This window comes from Falco punctatus (assembly GCF_963210335.1).
Source record: "Falco punctatus genome assembly, chromosome: Z".
NCBI classification, from domain to species: Eukaryota; Metazoa; Chordata; class Aves; order Falconiformes; family Falconidae; genus Falco; species Falco punctatus.
Genome location: NC_137586.1, coordinates 53,182,478 through 53,205,625, shown reverse-complemented (window position 1 = coordinate 53,205,625; position 23,148 = coordinate 53,182,478). Strand labels below are relative to the sequence as shown.

The following is a 23,148-nucleotide window of genomic DNA, read 5'->3' as shown; positions in this document are numbered from 1 at the left end:
CCTTGGAGAAGCAGCTGATGCAGACTCATCTCCTAGCTGGCTGGAGGGGGTATAGTCTTGCAGAGGGTAACGCACAAATTCACCAGGATCCTATGAGGCCATGGGACAGGGAGCACAAGGGCATTGGTAGGCGGAAGGATGATGAATTCTGCAAAATTGGTCAGAAGATAAGTGAAAGGAGAAATGGAAAACAGGATTCAGCAGCAAGCTAGTGTAAGTTTGAGGAGAAGGTCATAGAGGCTTAGTCATACCTACACAAAGATGTCCAAGCATCTGGTCCAAGCTTGGTAAGGAAATACAAGTTCTCCTCTCTGATTATTTAAAAGCTACTTTTCAGAGCTCTTTGCCAACTTGGTTACGCTTTGTCTGGAGGAAAATGCTCACAGTTATTGCTACCCCTAAGATGCCCAAGAAAGACTTGAAGGCAATGGGACTACTACCTTGACAGCTAACACGGTGCCATCATGTGGACCCTGTCAGTGAATAGGCAAAAGCAAATGAAGTGATGGTCAGGAACCAGTTACTCAGAAGCGGTACCACTCCACTCGGTAACTGAAATGTCTCAGAGAGGTCTGCCTCAGCACTGACAAAAAGCCCCAATTAAACCTTGTATAGAGGTTTTGCCCTCTTGCCCTCTTCTAAAGCCTCCCACACGAATTCAGAATGATGCTTTCAAATGCAGAGGGGAGAAAAGAACACAAAAAATGTGAATGCGATTGGGTGCTTAAGCCTTTCCTTAAAAATATCCAGCCATAAAAATGTCATTGTTTTTATGCTCCAGTTTAAATCTTCATACGTTAAGTAAGGGAGTAAAGTTACTGTCAAAAGAATGTTCCCCGGCATTTCCCTGATTTCTCCCCAGGGTCTTTAAATTCACTGATGTCAAAAGAAAAACAAAGAACTACAGCAAGGCACATGAACACAGCTCTATAAATAAAAAAGAAAATGGGTCTGGGTGGGGGGAAGCAAGCATCTTCCATTTCTTGAATTGGCCACTGTGTAAGCATTTGCTTACTCCATCACTGCTCTGTGCTCAGGACATTAAGAGGAGACTCATATTGGAAGCAGTCTTTCTATTGCACTGAGCCCAGTTTGTGTCTCCTGTCTAAGGTCTGGGAAATAAAATCAGAGAGATTAAGATCTACTTTTTACCCTTGAACTGAAAAACCTTGCAAGCAAAGGGCAAAATTTTGCCAAGATAAACAAGAAAATTTGACTTAATTTTGTGTCTGGGTTATAAATACAATAAAAAGCGGGAAAAATTAGTCATATATAAATAATAGCTCAATTACATTCATGAAAATGTGGGTGGGTGTTCTGGGTGGAATAATTTGCTAAGACAGAGCTGCTCTTCCTCTTAGTTTATTCTTCTTGCTGAATTTGTGCTTCTACTTTTTAACCTTGATTTGTATCTTGCTCTTCATTCTATAATCTGGGTGATCTTTCTATAATGGGTCTTTACATACTTTCCTTTAGGACTGGTTTGTTATGGACTAAAAAATTTTAATAGATACGAACATAGTGTAAAGCACTTCAGTGTATACCTAACCTCAGGTGCACACTTCCATCTTCCTGATGTCAGGAGAATGTGTATTTAAAATCAAGAGAATGTTTAACAGCTTTACTGTGCCAATCTTGGTATGGCTGATTTTACTACATTGAAGTGCAGTACTGTACAACCTGCTGCAACACCAAAGACCCCTCTTCCGTCTTGCCTCTTCTTAGCTATTTCTGCTCTTTCTTTTTGCTTTTTGTTTTCATTTCTCTCAAAATGGATGCTGACATGTAACATAATGCTCCAAAATTTAGACATTTTTCAAGCCTCCTGGCTGTTGAACCTCACTGCTACAGATCAAGAAACCACCTGCTCCAGCTATGCTATTACCCATTTTGCAGCTTGGCAGCCAGTGTGACCGTGGTTGGCTTCAGAGCAAGACCCAACAAGGGGCTGGAAGGGGAACACCACCTGAGACATGAGCATGCCACACATAGCAGTGAGCTGGAGTTACATGAGAGCATCCCTGAGATGGCTCCCATTGCCTGCAGGAATGTCTGGCCTGCCAGCAACAAGGCCAAGGCAAACAGTGGGGTTCGCTTGGGATTGTCTTAGTCTCATACCCTCCTACAGGGGTCCCTAGATGTTACATGAGGTGCTATGTACCATGTCTTTCTCTCTTTTTCTCTCCCCCCACCACCTTCTTAATTTTAATTGGGTGCTATTTACATCACTGCAATTATGCTGTTTGTTCTGGCCTCCCATAAATAAGCAAGTCTGTACTGGCCAAGAGATGCTTGGAATATCTGTGGGAAGTCATCCAGAGCTGGTATTTAATCTAGAGCCTGAGCAGACCATGACTTGACATTGTATACACTCAGTCTGATAACAACGCATAAGAGGAGCAAAGGCAAGAAAGCTTGAGCTGTGCTTTCATTTTAAAACTGGAGTACCATGCCAGGTGTTAGGAAAGCACTCAACAACCCCACTGTCAACAAAAAGACTTTTCCCAGCCTCAATGAGATTTGGATTAGGCCTCACACTGTGAGGGCAGAGTTGGCCTTTTCACCTGGAGCACAAGCCTGGCAGCCCTCTCCTCACATCCAAAGTCAGCTGTGGGAAAGGTTTTTAATCCCAGGGGTTAAAGAAGCCTTGTGAAGCAGCAACGTCCCAGGCTGAGGGACAAAACACCAAAAGCTCCTGAATGCAGCATGTCACAGGAAGGAAGCAAGGGCCTCACCAAAGGCTGAGGATCTAACAAGGAAACGTTCTGAAGTCTTTTTTTCAATGTTTCTTTCAAAAAATTGTAGCTATTCTTAGCATCTTTTCAACCTGTTCTAGCATAGGAATCTGTCCGTGCTGCAACTAATTTCCATGGCACGCCTGTGCATACAAAGAAGCAAAGCCAGCACTGGCAGTCCTCTCTGTGAGTGTCCCTGTTTCACTACTTGTAAGATTCCAGGTTTACAGCTAATTGTGGGTAAAAAAAGCCATTGGTAGGTGGAGCAACACAAGATGTGTCCTCACTTCCTGGCGCTTTTGAGGACAGACACATGGCCAGCCAGGCTGTCTCACTGCTTAAGGAGTGGTTCGACAAGGTGGGGTGATGAACAGTAAGAGAGACTTTCCAGAGTCATTGGTGAGAAGCAAGACTAATGATATCAGGTTACTTCCCACAGGAAGGGTCTACAAAGAAGAACAAGGTGTTTATCTGATGAGAATGGCTGGGAGATTACATCATTGGACATACACTGCACCCACACAGTAACACCTGCTACACCCAAAGTGGTCCCTGTTTAGCATCTGCTTTTCTGATGTGGATGCATTGTTCTGGGTAAGCTAACTTGAAATGATTTAGGGAAGCATCACAAGCATTGCTGAACAGAGATAGCACCACACACGGATATAAAGGCATTGTTGAGACAAGCTCTACGTGGGATGTTCTGCCAAATGGTTCCCTTCCCTTCCTCTTCTCATTTCCTTGTTCTCCTTCAGTCAATGGAGAATGCTAATCCCTTTATTTGTTTATGTGTATACTGGTGACTTTCCAGACCTGCTACAAAAGTCATTTGACTAGAAGACTTTTCTGGAAAGAGGCAGCAAGGGAAGCTGGAAATTTCTTTCCTGAATGATGACTTGGTGGCAGTTGGATTGGTCCCCTTGGACCTGAGGATTTTGACATTGCTGTGTTTGGATTGACTATGGACAGCCCTGCACTGACAGCTGTAAACAAGAAGGAAAATATTACAGCTACTTTAATTCTTCCCTTTTGTATTGAAAGTTTGTTTTCAGTATCTGGTTTTGACCAGTTTTAGAAACAACACATTTGCAATGTCTTGCTCATCCAAAGCAGCAAGCTTCTGACATTTTGTTCACAACACACAGAAAAAAGCAGACACACAGCTATAAGTGAAGGGAGAAAAGTATTTCCCGTAGCTAGTCATCACAGTTTGTGAAGGGAAAAAAAGCACTGGTATACAAAGATGTGAGATTTATACAGGCCATCATGATTTCAAGGCTCATGGAAATCAACCACCCACTTTACAGACATGGAAAGAGGAATAGCTTTCTCACTGCTAAATCAATTTAAGTGCTTTCTCAGCTTTTATAGAGGAACTAATTTTGGATTTCAGATGATAAGCTATTATTCTTGCCCCATGCAGTCTAATGTTTAAAGCACGTGCCCCCTGATGCGAATCCAGGTGCCACATTTCAGGCTTCTATGAAGAATGTGCTCCCTCAGCAAGGCAGTCAAATCATCTAACTAACAAACTGCTAACTGAGTATGGAGACACCTACAGACAGCACATTCATTGCTGGTCTAAACAATTTCTCAGAATTAAATATGCAGGCAAAAAATCTAGGCACTAGGTACTTAAGTCAGGACTTCCTTGCCTTGCAGGTACATTGGCTGAAATTGTCTTCTTCGCCCTTTCTTTCTAGCTAAGAATGGCTTTTTCTGCCTGTTCAAGCCATTGGTTAGCCATGGGACAGCCTGTCTCCTCCATAGCCTTCTCTGGAGACAGCTGGCAGGGTGAGCAGGGATCATCACCCTTCTTGATGTGGCTGTGCACTGCAGAGCAAGATGCGAGAGTAACAGGGCCAGCATGGCTCTGAAGGCTCGCAGGGGAGACCTGGGTTCTAGTCCCTGCACCAAAAAAATAGTTCTGTTTTACCTCATAATGTTTTTAGCATAGCTAGATTGTTGTGGCTTTAAAAGAGTAGTAATACTACGGTGCTTTCCAGAGATGTGGTCACAGGCCTTATCTTGTACAAATGTAGGAGTCCTTCCGGGCACCCAACCCAGCTACTAACACAGGGAAAGCAGCAGAACCCTCAGAACACCTGCTGCCAGCATTTCCATGCACTCCCTCTCTGCAGTCTGGATTCCTCCCACTTTCCACTCTCCCATTCATTCCCCCAGGTGACCCCCCAGCTCCCTCCCCTTCCCTCTTTCATCCCTCTCCCTCCATTCATCCTTTGCCTTTGTGCCCATTGGGGTTTCTATTGCATACATCCCCTCTGATTCCACAAGGAGTGAAGCTCTGCTTCCTGTGAAAGAGCTACAGGACAGGGTGTTGGAAGAAGTTGGGAAGAAGTCCCAAGGCCGCTCAGAGATGCTCTAAATACTCCTCAAACATTGTCCCTCACATCCATGTCACAACCCTTCTTAATTCTGGCACTCCCCTGCCAAGGGTCTTAGTAGAGCCTTGCTACGTATTACACAGAGCAAATTGTTCTGGTGACAACAACTTTTGAGCTCAGCTGTGCTCACATGTGGATCAAAGTGGGTTTTTCACTGTTACTGTCTTCAGCAGTAGTGGTGGTGAAGGACTGGTGTTTGCCTCCTGTACCCACAGGGTCATAACATCTTTATTTTTGGTACTGTTCTGACATTTGACAAAAAAAAGAGGAAATGAGCCTTGCAAAGTAAGGGCTGTTCTTAAAAGAGCATGAAACTAAAACCACAAACTGCAGGTGACCAGCTACTCAGCTACTTCTCTTGTGATAGGGATACTTGCTGACACAGTGATTCCTTTACATTTTGATAAGTGGATTTTGCATTTCCCAAAAGGAAATGGGAAGAAAAAAATCCCCCAAAATCACACATTGTTTTAAGAAAAAAATAAAATCAGAACTACCCCATCTTTTTACCCCAGACACCAAGTAAAAGGCTGTGGCCTTCACATAAAAGATATAGAGCAGATTGTTTCATCAAAAGTAAACTACTGACTTTGGCATCAGTTTGAGAATTTTATTAAAACCATAGGTTTCCATTTTGTACAAAACTGAGGAGCTTCTTTAAAAAAAGTATTAACCACATAGGAAATAATGCAGTGTAAGTGGTTTGTTGATAATAATCTCTCTGAAAGCTATATACAGGATTAATACCACACAACTGTACTAATGTACTGACTGTCAGCAACTTTAGCAATATATACAAACTACCTTTACACACATAAATATCTTATTTACAGCTAATAAATAACATCCAAAGCCAAATCATGTGTCCTCATGTACAAGAACCTTCACTACTTTGTATCCACGTTCTGTATGTGTTTGTATTTGATCCTGTATTAAGAGCACATCTGTTCAGACACCTCATTTCCAAAAAAAAGTAACTCTTAAGAGAAAATTGCAACAAAATGTGAAGTCTATAGGGAATATATAATTGTATTTATTTTTAGAGGTCTCAAATGCAGTGGCTCAATACTCAGCCCCACCCTCAGTGACTCATCACATCTCTGCTATAGTTTAAGGGTTAGGAAATCAAATGTGAGCAATTTCAGAGTTATTAATATCCCAACATATTGCACTGTTTCAGATTTTTATCCCCAAATATACTAGCAGCCATGGCTGGGAAAAAAAAAAAAACCAAACCGTGCATATAAATGCATACATGTTGGTTTTGCTTGCAAGATCGAATGACATTGGAGAAATCACCACCTCCACACTGTCTTGCACATGCAGGAAAAGACTACAAAAGCCAGCATCAATAGCTCACACTGCAGTTCTCTAAGTGTCTACCTTGAAGACCTTCTGCCTCCCCAGTACTTTATCTTCTAGAAAGCTAAAAACAGGGCTACTGAACCTTTCAGAGCACTAGAAAAAATTACGTGTTGCTTAAAGGGAATGCAGAATGCCTTCAAGATACCCATTTTTGGCAACTTGCAGGATGTCTAATTCAAGTGTTTTTCAAAGCATTCATTCTTGTGCATCAAACAATCAGGCTCCTTTTAACTGTCACAGCTCCTGCTCCTTGCTGAATTCTACCTCATGTCAGAAAACTAAGCAGCTCCTAGGAACTAGCACTGTATCACAGTCAGGCACCAAACCAAGGTGGGTCACTGGCAGTCACAATTCCAGCATAAGGAAGCATGAGCATGCTTGTCACCTGTCAAGCGGTTTCACTTGCGCTGAAGACTGCATACAGCAGCCACTCAGCTGCATGACTGACATTTGGTGTCAAAGAGCAGAGAAACTGTCACAGTTTTGGCACATGGGATGCAAGCAAGTAGTGAGATTTTTTTTAAAAAAAATAAAAATAAAAATCTGTTTCCTGCAGTTTCTGATAGCTCAATTTTCTTTGCAGTTCCTTATTCACAGTGTTAGAGGCTAGATATTTTCATTTTCAAGGAATGAAAGCACAGATGAAAAACTGAATGCCTGCACAGGACACTGGTATTGCTGTCTTCTCCTACAACTGCTATGTATTCCAGACTAAGCTGCATAGAAGTATATAGCTTAACAGATCATACCTACTGCTAAGTGGCACTGGCATCTACCCCCAGTAAAACACATTCATAACCACAAACTAGAAAATTCATCCCCATATCAAGTCAGTGCAGTGCCTAACACCTTCTGGTAATACAAAGGTGGTTTTTGATGAGAAACCTACTCATTTGCCAAACACACAAGACAGTGAAGTCTAGCCACTGAACTGTCTGAAAATTCAGCTAGCCAAGCCAAAAAACAACTTGTCCCATTTCAGAAGACTTCTGAAAAGAAAGAAAAGCCAGGTTTGGTTTTGCTTCTTTGCAATAAATACTAGAAAATTGCTATAGAACATCTGATGTCAAGAAACCTTGTCACAAGGCACCATGATTAAGCAAAATTACTTATTCCTTTCCAGCACTCAAGCCTTTGGCAAGTTGTTTTGTGGGTTTCTTGTTAACTATGTAGATAATGTATCTTTATGGTTAGTAACTCTGTATGCTGAGACTTCCTTGCAAGAAGTCTCTAAAGATAGCTAGGAATAGCAGGCAAAAAAAGCCAGCAGTGGATAAATATTTCTATATATTTGGTTCTGAACATCCAGTCCATGGGGACGAACAGACTCTCTTCCTCCCCATTGTGGAAAATCTTCATTCTTGTCACTTAAGCAGATTCACGAGCAGAATTTTCTTTAGAGGCTTTCTTGGCTCTGTGGGGAAAAGACAGATAAGTTGAGGAAGAAGATGTAAAATACTTATTCCTTCTTGTCTTATCTTTGAAACTTAGGATTAAAAAATACTACTTAACAGGGAAACAAGTTTTGTGATTGGACTTCTCCTGGCTGCTGCTTGATTTTACATATCAGATACACACAGAGCTCTCAAGGCCTCTCCAGGTCATTGTCCTCGAGTGAAGGTCTACACACATGCCTTTTTATCCATAACTAGATCTCTGTTTAAAGGCGTCCCCATGAGACCTTTCACACACAGCAATTGCACTAAAATAAATATAACCACTTCCCCAGCTCAAACTTTAGTGGATAAAGTCCAAATAAAGCTGGCCCCACATTTTAAAGTTTACTCTGGGTCAGAAAAATCATTGATTAAAAAATTAAAGTGCATCAAAGGCTTTTAAACAATCTCCAGTCCAAGTCAGAGATGCAAATCTCAGAAAGTCACTCACCTGACAGCCGCCAGCAGAAAACAGCGCGCACCGAGAGCACACCTATGTATGCTTGCTCAGCTTCTGTACTGGCATCTGAATCTGCTGCTGGCCAGTGAGGGAGAGTGGGCTCTGGACTGACTCAGTATGGGTGTTCAAATGTTCCTCAATTAAGGGTAAATGCAGGGCTTCTTTAGACAGAGGCACACTTTCCTCTTTTTGTTAGTGCCTTGCCTGTAAACCCTCCGACGGTCATTTGTACTTGGCCACCATATGAATGTGAGAGGCAATGACTAGTACTTGCTTTTCAGACATGCTAACAACCACACAAGGAGATGGTTAGCAGATAACCAAAGGGGGGGGGGGGGGGGAGGGGGGCGGGAGGGAGGCGGTGATTTAAGCTGCCACAGCAGCCACAAGCAAACCTCAGGTTAGTCTGAGCTGTGATGTGATTCTTCTGAAGCCTTGAGAGGACTACTGCCCAAGTCAACTAAATCGGGAAGTTTTTCTAATCCTCCTGCTACCACTCAGGTTTCCCCCAAACCCAAAAATAACAGTGATCACTCATACCCTTCTCTCTTCTTGTTGATGGGCTGCTCCAAGCATTTCACGAATATTGCTGCTTCTTCTCCCTTACTGAGATGTGAGGTTCCATCTCGAGAACAGAACACCACCCTGTGGAATAAATATTGGACAATCATATGGCTGAGCCAGATGTCTCTTTTTAACTGCAGGGACAGGACTGGTGCTTGGAAGCAGTCTATACTTTGCCATGTGGGGCACTACTACTTCACAAGCCTGTGAGAAAATTATTTTTAAAAGAATTTTGTGACAAAAGAAACACTGCACAAGAAAAACTGGTGAACGCATTATGCGTGGACCTCAAACTGCAGCCGTAACTTTTGCTGGTACTTTGCGTAAAATCTTCTTGTGGCTAAGGGAGCAGCAACTCCATCTCAAAGTCTCTGGATCTTTATTTACACAAGTCCTTGTGTGACTTTTGTCAGGTGAGTGATCTTGGAAGAAACCCTTACTCCCTCAAATGTTTGCAAACAAAACAGGTTACCAATTCCAGCAAACCTGAGCAGTCGCTTTTCTATTTATCAGTACTTTCCCCACCCCTGTATTTGTTCAGCTCTGATAACTGTTCTTTGATCAAGTGACTGCCTTGTTTATTCAAGGGAGGAACATGTTATTCACAATACTGTACACAGTACATGCATACCCTGTTCCAGGTCCATTTTTCTAACAGATCTTACGTCTAGTGCACATAAGTATTTAAAAAAATTTGGGTCAAAGCAGTTCTGTTCAGATTTTGCTGTTTTAACATTCATGCTTTAGCAATGTCCTGCAACAGTCACGTATTTCAGTTTTTACCCACCATTCAGGTATTCAAACCCCAAGAAAAATCCAGCTTAACAAAGCCATGATTTCTTGTGCAAATGCACTTTTGGAAGGCTTTCTAAAAATCTCCTTTTAAGCATACTCTTCACAAGAAAACCTATGTAAATGCTCAGCAAGAGAAAGGAAGAGAGTAACTGCAAATACAATCAGAGATGCTGGTTCATGGAGATCCTCTCCTGCATATTGTAACTACGCTGAGGCATATGAAATAGTGGCATGCAAATTAGTTCTGTGGGAGTAAAACTACAGATTGCAGATCCCAGTGAAAGCAAGTAACTAAACCTGGCTGACATAAAAATGCTGGTTTGGTGCCACTGGAGCCCTTATTATCAGTGCTGCACCCATTTATAACTGCTTTCTGTGCTTTGTCCTGCCCTGCAAGCTACCAGGAATCAGGAAACACTGTCAATTGTAACGAATACAGCTTATAACAATCAAAATTACTTTTTCTGAGTTTCTCCTGATTTCACTCTGACTCTCTGGATGTCAAATGTAAAAGGAGTCCACCAGTCTGACCAGCTGAAGAAAGTGTCTTTCTCCCACTGCAGTTTCAGCATAAGCAGGTCACCAATGTCCACCTCTGTGTAAATCAGGAAGGAGAAGGTCTTGTTTGAGGAGACTTCAGGCCTGCGGGGAGGGGAATAAGGAAAAAAAAACAACAAAAAAATGGAAACTGTTGGACAGAAAGAAAATTAAGGCAAAACAGAACCAAGACTTCATGCACTTCAGAGAAGAAGGAAGCAACCTTCCACATAGTTCTGATGGATGGAATAAGGGGAAAAAACCACCTTGAGCTTCTGTACAGGCACAAGGAAAGCTTTCCACAGAAAGGCTGGTAAAAATCCTGGGACAGACTGCCATGCAAACGGTGTCTTTTCGAGCACTCACGGCTCTCAGAGAAGCCAGACAAGCACTAGCCAGAACAACTTAGGTTCCTCAGAGTAGAAGACAGACTTTGGTGCTTTCCAGCCCCACTCCCTGCCAGCCCATGTGCAGGGATGCAAGCACAGAGTTCTACTTATTTGCAGAGCTGTGGAAGCAGATCTCACATCTCCCTTTGCTTCTGCACTGACGCCTTCAGACCCAGACAACAACTACAGGTTACAGTCTGCTTTTCAGAAGCTTAACTCAGCCATGTTCAGCTGGAACATGGCTTAAAGACAGTGAAAAGCAAAAGAAACAAGAAATGTGCCACATCAGATAAAAATCCTACTAGGCTGAACCACATGTCAGAATTCACATTTCTATATTTCAGATCTCTGATCGAGAACAGCTCCTATAGAGCTTAGATCATTAGCTTTAGCAGTGGATACACTCCCTTGATCAAGGACAAGGGCACATTCTGGGACCCTGTAAGCTAGAGCAACTTTTTCAGCTGGGGCTGTAAGAAATTTAGGCAGACTCAACAGTGCGTTGTAGTTGTTTCTGTAGCTACTCACAGTGTGAAAGCAATGTTCTCACTCTCATCTAGGGTGCCATAGAGAGAGATCAGGAATGGCTGGTTTGTCTTGGTCGTATTAGTCTTTCCAAAGAAATGGATCTTGACCTGGTAATGAAAGACTGGAAGAACATAAAAGAAAGAAGGCCATTAGGAAAAAAATCAACCTCTGAAGAGACTGCTGGTGACAAAGCCACCTAAAAACCCCTGTGTAAACCTAGGCTAGACTATGCCAACATCACTAAACTGAGGAGTTTAGCTCTCTGCAGGTACCTAGGGCATTATCTAGGTAAAGATTAGGATGCAAGGCAATCACAGTTAAAAAACACCTTTGCAGTTCTTGCAACTGAAGTCTGCATTTAAGTGGACTGCCACTATTATAACCCCAGAGTCTGCAGTATCACCTTCAAACCTGCTACAAATGTGTAAGACTTGTTGTCCTTGACTTGAAACAAATGAGTTCTGTCCTTCTCATACAGGAGCCTTAGTGAAAAAAAAATTCAACCCACTGACACTTGCAGATTAAGCACCAAATGCCAACAAATCTCTAGTCTTGCAACTGTTCTAACACTGCAGGAATATGCCCTCTGATTCTGGTCTATGACACAATGCATGCGATGACCATACCATGTGGTACAGTTATTTTTTTCCTGCCTAGCTTTAAAAGTAGTAAAATCCAGGAACTCAGAAGCTATTTCCCTAGCTCAAAGCCTTCCAGTTCTTTCAGGCAGCATCCTTCTCAGACCTACCACTGTGGCAACAGGAATCAAAAGTGCTGTGATATTTTAACATGGGCTGGTGCCCCCCTGGCAAAGGTACTACAAAAAGCTAAGTCTGATGGTTGCACATCTTTAAAGCTGTGTCTCATCAGGCTGAGCTCTGCTATTTCCCCAGCAGCAGGAAAATAAAAATCATTTGGTTGAAAAATACTGAAAAAAATTTCAAGACTCAGTTGTTCCAAGAGGCCAGGCTGCGGAGCAAATCTTAATTTTGCTACTTAGAAACTTGTTACAAACATCATCCTTTATTCTATCCTCTTACCTCTGTCTTACTGTGAGTAAGATGTCGCTAGTTTTTCTGCGATTGCGCTTCACATTGAACTGCAGGCAAGCTTCACCCCTGCTCACCATAGGCACCAAAGCAGCAATATTGTCACCTGCAGCACACACCCATCCTGACACACAACTAAGCAAAAAACTACCAGCCTTGCTCAACAGTAAGCAAGCAGGACCTACCTTTATAAGGCATCTGAGCACGGGTCTTCAAGTACATTTTGGTGTTTCTCTTTGTTCTCACTCTGTTGACCTTGTAACCCAAATTATTGCAGCGGTTCTTCCGACAGCTGAGGCAGAGGCCCTTCTCAAAGGCCTCCTTTGTGTTGCAGCGGTAGGCCATGCTGGGCTTTTCTTCATAGAGGAGGGAGTCAATGAAAAGGTGGATGGATCGTTCATGGGAGCATTTTACCAGCTGGTCCACATCTTGAAAAAATGAAAATGTGTAATATTTATACACACATGCATATAATGATATAAATCCCTAAGCAGGCACAATCCACTATGCCAGAGCTGGACTTCATAGGATGACTTTAAAAACACTTAAAAGATCAAGTTCCTGTGCCTCTCAGAGATCATTGCTTGCAGGAAGCCTGCAGGCTATTGAAGATCTCCCTTTGGATGTTACACTATTGCACAGCAGTCTCACCTGCAAAGCCTTTTTCAGCGATCAGACGGAGTGCTTCTCCTAAGTTGCAACCTGGCTGGAAACCTCCACCATTAGGATAAATATCAATGTGTCCAACAGGCTTCTGGATCCCAATGCTGCGATCTGGAGAGCCTCGAGTGTAAGTGTGTAGAACATCTACAAAGTCAGCATCATCTGGTGAGAGGCGGATGAGGGCATCGGCATATTCAAAGGTAGGACCAGCTGGATCCAGCCCTTTACGGGGCAAACCACAAAGAAAAACTTAAGATTACTATCTGCCAAAGACACTGATCACAAATGCCAAACAGCTACCACATTGGGCTGCAGTATTGCAGATGGTGTTGGTGTCACTGCAGACATTACAGTGGGATCATTTCTAGTAGCATTCATGGGTACAGGAGAATCAAATACACTACCTTGAAAAGCTGTCACTGTTTAAAAAATGAGGTGTATGTAAACATGTAAAGAAGCAGAGCTAGCTTCGTCACAGCTGTAACATTTACAGTGGAAAGAAGAAACAAGCTACTAAATATTTTCTAAGTGTCTTCCTCTCTTGTCAAGAATTGCAAAATTTCTATCTGAAGTGTGGAAAATGTCTTGCTGCTAACTCCCTGCTAGGGGAACAGGTGGGAAACAAACAAGAGCTTCACTGTCTACATGCCTAAGGGGGAGGGGATTATTATGGTGAACTGTCAAGCTGCAGCAACACTGACATCAAAAACAGCCAGAACTACCCTGCCAGTGATAGAGTACTCTCTTGGAGCCAGACAAGAGCTTGAGAGATGGCTGAGGGCAAAGCTGAAGGGATACATCTTTTCTGCAGTCCTCAGCCAGGGTTAGGCATCTGGGCTGCCCACCCCTGGTTAGCCTCACCCAGTCTGAGCTGCCTCCCTCTTTACTGTGAGTACTTGACCACACGGTAAAGGTCCCACAGCAATGAGTTCTGCAGGTACTACAGCCACTGCAGGAGGATCTACCTCCTGTTCTTTTTGAAACAGCTCCCACCAGCTGCAAGGGATGACTGCCTGGGTGAAGACAACCACCTGAAGTTCTCATGCTGCAAGAGATACTGTGACCTTCCCCAAGCCATTCGGGGATTTGGAGATTTGGCCAGTCTCAGTTACATTTCCCCAGATAGTCACTTTTCACAGCCAATGAATCCCTGCCTACTCACTCATTCTTTGTGCAGAAGCAGATCAAGGCTTCTCACCCATCACCTTTGCTGTTCTCTTCTGAACCTTTTGCAGTTCTACTACACAAATACCAGCCCTGCTGATTTAATAAAGCATGAACAGATAACCTAGGCGCTGCCGAAAAGCCAAAGTTATTCCAGTGATTTTCCAGAGGAACATAGTATTTCAGCATGCAAGAGACAGAACTCTCCACTCTACAACCACAGGTGTTCTTACCAGTAATTCTGTTCACCTTCTTCTTGGTCAGGCTCCCAGCAATCCCAGCAGCATGTGCACCTAGACTGTACCCCAGCAAGTGGACATTGTTGAGAGGATAATTGAATTGCTCCTGCAGAAGAGAGCAATTTATTTAAAGTTTGAAGTCAAATAGGAAAACATTAGCAGACACAAAGGAAAATGTTTTGTAAACACTGGGATTTCTTTGAGCCACGAATAACAGAAGGAACACTAAATACAATTAACACAATTTTATGGCATACTAGGTCACTTGAGTTAGTTAACTTAAGAAAAAAATCTAAGCAGAGAGGAATGCAGAATGAAGGACAGACCATAGGGCTGTGTATATTGAAGGTTTTCCACCACCCCCTCCTCACCAGTTTCAGTTCTTCTAAGTATTTCCCAAAGGCAGGGCAGACTTTGTTTCTCAAGGGCTGGCTGCTGCATAATATATAGCAAGGGTCCTCACACTTTTTAACCAGGGGGCCGGCGCGGATGCAGTGGCAGGCAGCCATCTGCGGCTGCTTGGTTTCCCCCCCCAGCCCCCGGTGGGGGGTGCAGGGGGTCTGTAAATACCGGGGGCCGGATTGAGGACCCTGGGGGGCCGTATCTGGCCCGCAAGCCGTAGTTTGAGGACCCCTGATATATAGGGCTGTGTCTTTCATAGCTGCAGAACGTTCTGAAATACTGTGGACTCACAGGGCTCCACAGTCCACAAGATGAAGTTTCTGGAATGCACTGTAAGAGGCCTCCTTGCATTAAGAGAGAACTACTACAATAAAGCTGGGATTTTACTAGTCCAACAAAAGCACTGTCTGCAACAGCTTAATTCCATCTACCCAATAGGAGATGGTTAACACAGCTGCATCATTGCTGTTTTGTCTCCGACATCATTATGTAAAATGTGAGACGTGTGACTACATGTCTTACCTCCATCCAGTCAATAAACATAGCAACATCCTTTCCCACCAGCTTAGTGTATGCAGCGGACACTGGGTAGTGCTGCTGAGCTCGAATTAGCCAGTCCACCACAATGACGTTTGAATCGGGTTCTCTCTTGTACAGAGCATCCACCAGCTTCGGGACCCAACTTTCATACATTCCTGTCACCTGTGGGGGTTTTTTAATTAAAAAAAGATGTCTTAATATTATCCGTGGTGTGTAGACACCTCAGCTGATGTACCTAGCACAGCATAGTTTATCAGGAGTGTGGTTAAAGGGAGATTCCTCCCCTTTCTTCTTACCGTCCACCCATGGATCACCACAAAGGTTTTACTGGTATGGTTGAAGTTGCACTGTGCCAGGCTGTCCACCTGCCCAGGAACCAGGTAGCAGACATCCTCATCGGGCTCTGCAGGCGTCCGTAAGGAGAACTTGCTCTCAATTCCCTCAAAACTGGTCTCGGCTTCTGCTATGAAAGAGCACAGGAAACGTGCATCAGTGTTTTAGGAGTATTAGGACAAACAGTTCAGAAGCTACAATGTTGGAGAGGTATCAGGATTGGCCAAGAAATGGGGCATGTGTTTTTCATTTCATACAGTACTCCTTTTGTGACAAAACAGCCACCATGCAAAGATGGAATCAAAGAGTGAAAATCGTTTGCCCTCCAAGATCCTGCTAAAGCAGTGAGAATCTGGCCAGCTGTCAGAGAGGTATGAATTCCTTTTAGGAGTCACTATTTTCCCCATTATGTTATTAACAGGAAACCAATATAAACAGGTATATTTATAGATATATAGATACAATTAAACAGGAAATTACCACAGTTCAGGACAGTCATAGACAGTATATGCAGGAAAGCAGCAAGTTCCTACCATACTATTACATATTTCTGTGGTGCATCTTCCACAACACCAATAATCACTGCCAAAGAAGGCTCTTTATAGTACACAGTAGTTGCAGTGGATTAAAAATAAGAGCTGCAAACTCACCACTGTTTTACAAAATGCTAGTTTTAACTTTTCACCAACAAACAGCAAGAGAGAACATCAGACACCCATTACGGAAACTGCACTAGCAAAGCACAAGCCTGTATTTTGAAGGCAGTATTTTTTCAGACCATCTGATAAGCAACACTGCAGAAAAAAAATCTTCCTCAGCCTGTTTTGAATCCAGGGGCTGGGGAAGATCATGTACTGGTGGTAATAAAGCATGTGATGGCCTGAAAAGATCACTTGGAGAACTCTCTCCAGCTTCAAAACAAAAATTTTCCTTTTGTTCCTGCCAAGGCTTCATGCTTACCATTTCCTTTGTCTGGAAAGAAACTTAAATACCTCCTCTTTTTACATCTGATTCAACACTTAATTACCTCTATATCCAATAGACCCTGTAATTAACTGTGGACTTAAAACTTCAATGCTTTTTGAAAACCAAGCCTTACTTTGGCAACTTGCATTCAGCAAATATTGATTGCCTGTTTCCCAAGTGCAGCTGAACTCAGACCAACTCTGTCTTCTTCAGTGTTGTTTCCTGGCATCATGACTACCAAGCTTTCACAAACTCCTAAACACACATTAATGAATGGCTCCAAGCCACTGTAGGGAATGCAAAGGGACACAGAGAGGAGGACTTGATGACATGCAAAAGAGATTTCCACTCCTTTTCTTTCGCCCATTGCTGAACAAGTTTTCTATGATAACTGGTAGATTTGTATTTCTCCATAAAGTTGTGCTGCATCACCCAGAGGCAACAAATATAATGAACTTTTTTTTTTTCCCCCCCTAAAACTTATTTTTTCTGGTCTTCTCATTCAAGCTACCATACTCAGCAGGACACTGACTCGGGCTCAACCTCACTTTGCCCTCAGGTAGCTGTATAAAGTCTGGGAGGTTCCTGCTGTGCCTGAGGGGCCACAGAAACCAGAGTCTAACTTCTTCCATGAGATGTGAAACAGGCTGGCAACAAAGGCTCACATGCAAGCCTCAGAGAGACTGTCCACATCCGAAATCAACAGCTTAACTTTGCCCAAGCTCATCAGGACTTCTCACCTGCTGAAATCAAGGCACATGCAGGCAGGTAACAAGAACTGCTGGCTGAACAGAGGCAGTGCTCAGCTTTAGGTTTTGATCTTGACTGCACTAGGCTGGTTAGCTAGCTAAACCTGGATAACTACACTGACGGCCCTCTTCCCCCTAAAGAAGGGGATAAAGTTCATTCACATAATGGTGAATATAAGACTTTACCTACTGAAACCAAAATCTACCAAACTAACCAAATGCTGATCTTTCTCAGAAGCTGCCCCTTTCTTGTATTTTTACACTCAAAACATCATTTTCTCACAGAGACCACACAAAAACTGTTTCTGGAACAAATCTTTAGACTTTCACTGTTTACTTCTAAGCCAGAAAACATCCCAAAGGCCAACTGGTTAGGTACCAACTGTAACTTTTCACTCAGCAGTGAATTAGTAAAACCTTGACAGGACCAGGAACAACTTTCAGCGGCAAGGCGTACAACGCAAGGACTTCCAATTATGATCATTCCCGCCCCGCACAGGAAGGCTAACAAGAATAGTCCACCTGCTCACAAGTTAATAGTGCTTCCTTTCATACTTGGATATCATTTCCTTTCTGAATTAAACCTATCTGATAATCAGCCAAAATCTGAATGAAACGGATACCCTGTCCTGCAGTGTGTTTTCAATTACAAACACATGCTAGAATTTGCATGTAAGTTCAGCCTGCATTGCTTCTGGAAATAAGCTTGCAATAAATTAAATTTATAATTTTAAGTGCACCGCACTTAAAGGTGCACTTAGAAAAGTTGCAATACAGCGGCACCTAACACTGAAGATGTGCACAGTGCTTCTCAAATATTTGTGCCTAAAAATTTTTGGGTGGGATTTGAAGACATCGGAGCCCTAAGATGCAGTCACCACCAGGAAACAAGCAGCTGCAGAGCAACAGCTCAGGAGTTTGAGAAATGGCAGGAGGCCACTCTGCTCATTTAGTTATGTTATACGAGAAAAAGTCAGAATAAATTATTATTAGCATATTTACAGGCACACAAAGTATTGCCTAGTCCAATGTCCACGTATGCTCAATTTTCATCAGCAAGATACCCTCTGGATGAGGGAAGTGTGTGGGGTAGCATTTGTTACCTACTTATTAATGATACGCTCATTCAGAAGCTATCCTCAAAATTTCCCAGAGTTTGGCTTCGCAGATTCTCTATGACTTAGAGCATAAGATAGCTTGTCTACACCTCAGGTTGTGCTACACTCATGCTGCAGTGCCACATCATTTCCCACCTTCTGTAGATCACATTTTCCACACATATGGACATCTGTATGTATCATCCTTTAAACTGCAGCAGAAACACTACAAAACATATAACTTCAGAAAACCAGCATTTCCCACTTCTACTCTTGTACCTCATGAAGTACCTTGGTCTATTTAAAAAAATTATTCAGAACCAGACCTTTGTCACAGACCTTTTCCTCATGAAGTGAGAGATCTCCTTGAATCATGTTCTAGCTGAGCCAGACACACAATTGGGTCTCATTCTCACAGCCTTACACAAAGCCAAAGAAATGCAGACAGTCCATGTACAGATTCACCACTGGTTAGTTAAAACATGTTTTAACCGAATTTAACTAAACCAGGGAGAACCCAGAAATGGGGAGTCTTCAGCATGCTTCTGAAAGGTGGATGGAAGTTTACCTGAATTTGCATCATAACGTAGATACAGAAATTAGATAAATCTATATGCATCATTACTGAGACACTGGAATAGTTTTTAGTGACAAGAATTAAAGTCTGAACACTAATGCATTTCTAAACAAGGCCTTGAAGAGAAACAGACCTGGAGATAAAAATGCATAGACAAAAAAATCCATGCTTTTGCTAAAAACCACATTTTCCCAGGCTTAGTTCAGCAGATGTATAAAGGCATGTGTTCCATATTGCAGAAACTTTACCCATACAAGGACCTGCTACAAAAGTTTTCTGGTCACTGCCACGTGCTTGCAGTTAACAGGGTGACCAACAAAGGGATTATTTAGGGAACTGAAAAGCGAGTGGAATTAAGAATGAAACCACCAATTTCAGATCAGAGTTGTCTTTTCTAACAGCCTACAAACTCCCATCACTTGGTCACGCCTTGCAAAATTTCTGATCCTTTTCTTACACCTCCACTTCAATAATCTTAGCTTTCGTATTTTAAAGACTTTGTCCTGTATGTCAAGCAATACAGAGTATCTTAGAACTCCCAAGAAGCACAAGAAAAAAAGCTTAGAAACTGTGAAAAATTAGTAGTTTCATTTTCCTGTTCAAACCTTGTGACACTTTGGACTTACAATTTGTAGAACTCCATTCAGTTAGGGACTCCTATCGATTTTGCAAGCATCCCACTACCTTTAACCATTCTGACACAGTACAAATACAAAGTTTACATACTAATCAAGAGAACTCAGCTTCAAGGCTGCTTCATGGGAAGCTCAAGGCAACCTGGCAACTGACTTTGGTGAAGAAAACTGTTTATCACTGGTCAGCTGGGTGGAGAATGTGAGTATTGAGGAAGTAACAGCATCTGGAATATAAATCAAAAGTTAAACTGCCCACATCAGATACAGGATGCCAGTAATGGTAACAAGGCGTTTGCCAGAATCAGTGCACCTGACTATGGTTTTGGAAAAGGTAATCTTTGATAAACAACAGTTTCCTAGCATTATGTACACAGAAATGGAAATACTGTTAGCTAAGTGCAAAGATCATTAGAAATTATACAGCTAGACCGTGTAAACTCAAGCCCACACTGAAATGCACACACACAAATATGCACTGGAGCCAGCATCTGCACATAACATCAAACATTTAAATAACCAGCTGGAGTTAACGGGAGTAACTCTTCCCTCAGCTGATGACCAACATTAGGATCATCACTCATACTGAATTCCTAAACGAGTTCTGAAGCAAACTCGTGGTCAGATGAAATAAAGGGGCTGTATTATAGAAATTATTATCATTTCATTTGATCTACACTATAAGTTGAAAAACAGACAGTGTACTATGTGTTGCAAGCCCATGAAATCTACCCCACAAGACTGGTTACCGTAAAGAAATTACAACTTCAAGTTTATTTATGTATTCCTTAATGGCAGAGCCCTGAGAGTACCTTCTCCTTCACTTCCCAGGCAGAGTCAACAGAAAGAGCAACACTTCTGAAAAGCATCTGGGCCCAAGCTGAGATGCTGAGCAGCTTCTCCCACCTCAAGTCCTGCAGCTGGCAAAACAAGGGCAAACTGCTGTTCTTGCACTGTGCACACCAAGTGCTCACCCCTCTCTAAGGCACTCCCTGTCAAATAAACCCTTACTCAGCTGCAGCTGGGAGTCTTGTAACTCAATCCAGCAGAGCTTTTGCCATCCATCAGTCCCTCTGGGATATCCGGAATTAGCCCAAGACAATAAAATGCAATCACTGTCACCCTTTGCAGTAATATAGAGGAAAAGATGCCCGAGAAAGCTGTACCAAGCAAGTACTTCCTGCACAGGAGACATTCCAGGAAACTTTTAGGTGTGCTAGTGCTCATGTTATTCTCTAGCACAGTTTTGATGCCTGACAGCCTCACCTCTAAGTCTTCTAAGAAATGCATTTTTTCTGGAAAGGCCACGCCACAGCTGCCCTGGTAGGTCTATCCCAAACACCACCATAGCAAAAGTCAGCATCTAACATCACACAAGAGTTTAAGTCTGCTGTAACTCCCAGTTGTGGATTTACACTGGCAGAAATAGAGATCAGAATGTATTCCTAGTAATGTTTTTATCTTTTCCTGGAACACCAGTGTTCCCTCCACCTAGAATATCTCTGCCCATGTTGTTTGTTAAATACTCTGGATTCCTGGCGGACTGGATCATGAATTTTCCATGATTTCAAAACATCTTTTCACGGTGGTGTGCAAGACAGTGTGGGACTGAAGGCTTGGACAGCTTTAGGATGGTCGCACAACCTGTTTTCATATAACCTGTTCCTAGGGAGAAATAATGTAATCATTAGTAAGTCTGTAGAAAATCACTTCCTACAGAGATGAAAGCTTCTTCTGGGAAGATAGTTATTTTACTGTATGAAACTTCGATACTTTGATGAAAACTGCTTTTGATTGCCATGATGGCATAAGATTGTATTCAAAGCAAGAATACATTCCTTTGGCTGTGCCCTAGCACCCCATCCGCTTACTTTTGAATACTTCCCTTCAGCTTCCTTGTACACAAAGGAAGTAACAAAGGCATCTGCAGTGAAAAAACCAGCAGTTTCCACATTCCATTTTAGTACCACACAGTAGCTCTAAGAGCTACAGCCACATTTTCTTCTAAGGCTGTAGACTCTTAAGGACAATCGTGAGAGATTAGTGTAAGAAAGTAAGACGGTGATAGGGCACTGCTAGCCTAAGTTCGAGGAGTAGTGGCTTCCTAGAACTACTGTCTTTGCTTATTAAAGCTCCAGTCATGTTGTGATGAACCAAGAGAGCATTAGTGAACATCTAGTAGTCAACATTCACACCTGGTCCACTTCTTCTACCCTGGAGGGTGGCTATGCACAAACACAGGTACAACATTCACACCTGGTCCACTTCTTCTAGCCTGGAGGGTGGCTATGCACTAACACAGGTACAACAGGTTATGTGCAAGTACAATCACATGTATATATACAGACACTGTGAGAGTACACCCCTCTGTCTACTTTTTCCTTAGTGAATTCTTCTGCATTAAAGGCATTATCTACAGCCCAAACACATCATCGTGACACTGACGAAACTCAGCCTTGCCTCTGACAATTCAGACCAAGGACCGTTGGAAGCTGGGATGCAGGACTCCCATGGGATGGGGCGAGTGCCATGCAGAACAGAGGGTCCTAGCCCTGCGGTAAGCCGAAGGACGCTACCGTGCTGCCACCGCCGTGCCAGTCCACCTGCGGCAAGGGACACTTGGAAGCCACCTTGCACCTGGGGAAGAAAACACATCCCAAAACTCCACAGCCTGTGCCATCAGCCCGGCAGCTTGTGCCTTCGATCCCGGTAGGGAATCGGCTCCAGCTCTGTCCTAACAGAATACAGGTCCCCCGCGCATCGCTCTCCCGCGCCTTCCGAGGACAGCTCACGCCACCCAGGTCCCGCGGCAGCCCTAGCACCCCGGGAGAGCCCTGCAAGTTGCAAACGCCCCCTTTCCCGCCACGCCGGCGACATTCCCCCTACACACACCCCCCACCAAACGCAACAGGCGTGCCCGGCAGCCCCGCCGCGCCGCACCGCGGGCCCTGCGCGGTCCGCGCTATGCTCCCCGCCGGGCCGCGAACTTACCGCCGCCGGCGGCCGCACCCAGAGCAGCCGTCCAACGCAGGCAGAGGCAGACGGCAGCCAGAAACGCCTTCCTCCCCATCGCGCCTTCCCTCGCCCTGCGCTCGGCCGCGGCGCAAAAGTAAAATAAAATTAAGAAAAGAAAAAAAAAGGGGGGGGCGGTCAGAAAGAAAATACTGCTGCAGCGCAAAACAATAACGCGATGGCAATGAACCACCCTGCGAACAGCCCGGGCTAGCACGACGACCCACCCACCCAATGCCACTGCCGCGCCCTCCACGGGCCCTTATGTCCCCGCCAATATGCAAATATGCAAATGAGCCCCCACACCTATTGGGCGCGCGCGGCGGGGCGGGGCTGGCCCGGGGGCCGCGCTGCTCCGCGGGGGCGCCGCGGTGCCGGTCAGCCCGCGGGCGGCGCGGCCCTCGGCACGGCGTCACCCAGGGGTAACCACGGCCGGGCCCGGCTCGGGCGAGACCCAGGAGCTCGGGCAGCTGGCATCGGTGTCCATGGGCCCCTCGGCTCAGAGCCCTCG

At 43.8% G+C, this 23,148-nt stretch overlaps 1 protein-coding gene across 2 annotated transcripts; it reads right to left on the bottom strand.

Annotated features, from left to right (window-relative positions):
• Positions 1-5,736: 5,736 nt before the first annotated feature.
• Positions 5,737-22,849, bottom strand: LPL (lipoprotein lipase). Of its 2 annotated transcripts, none has more exons than XM_080372385.1 (10): positions 22,617-22,849; positions 15,568-15,731; positions 15,254-15,433; positions 14,324-14,435; positions 12,915-13,148; positions 12,449-12,691; positions 11,215-11,335; positions 10,220-10,402; positions 8,942-9,046; positions 5,737-7,919 (listed from the first exon to the last, which is right to left on the bottom strand). In XM_080372385.1, exons 1-10 carry the CDS (start codon positions 22,693-22,695, stop codon positions 7,874-7,876), a joined length of 1,467 nt encoding a protein of 488 aa, XP_080228511.1. In that variant the 5' UTR covers positions 22,696-22,849; the 3' UTR covers positions 5,737-7,873. The 2 variants fall into 2 exon arrangements, with proteins under 2 accessions (XP_080228511.1, XP_080228510.1); XM_080372384.1 differs by having other exon boundaries at positions 15,568-15,734; positions 22,617-22,848.
• Positions 22,850-23,148: the final 299 nt, after the last annotated feature.

Excerpts from the sequence above, each read along its gene's own strand:
- LPL (XM_080372384.1), bottom strand. The coding sequence starts at position 22,695 with ATGGGGAGGAAGGCGTTTCTGGCTGCCGTCTGCCTCTGCCTGCGTTGG. Across the intron at positions 15,434-15,567 it reads TGGTGATCCATGGGTGGACG|GTGACAGGAATGTATGAAAG; the intron begins GTAAGAAGAAAG and ends AAACCCCCACAG. Across the intron at positions 13,149-14,323 it reads GAAGGTGAACAGAATTACTG|GGCTGGATCCAGCTGGTCCT; the intron begins GTAAGAACACCT and ends TGCCCCGTAAAG.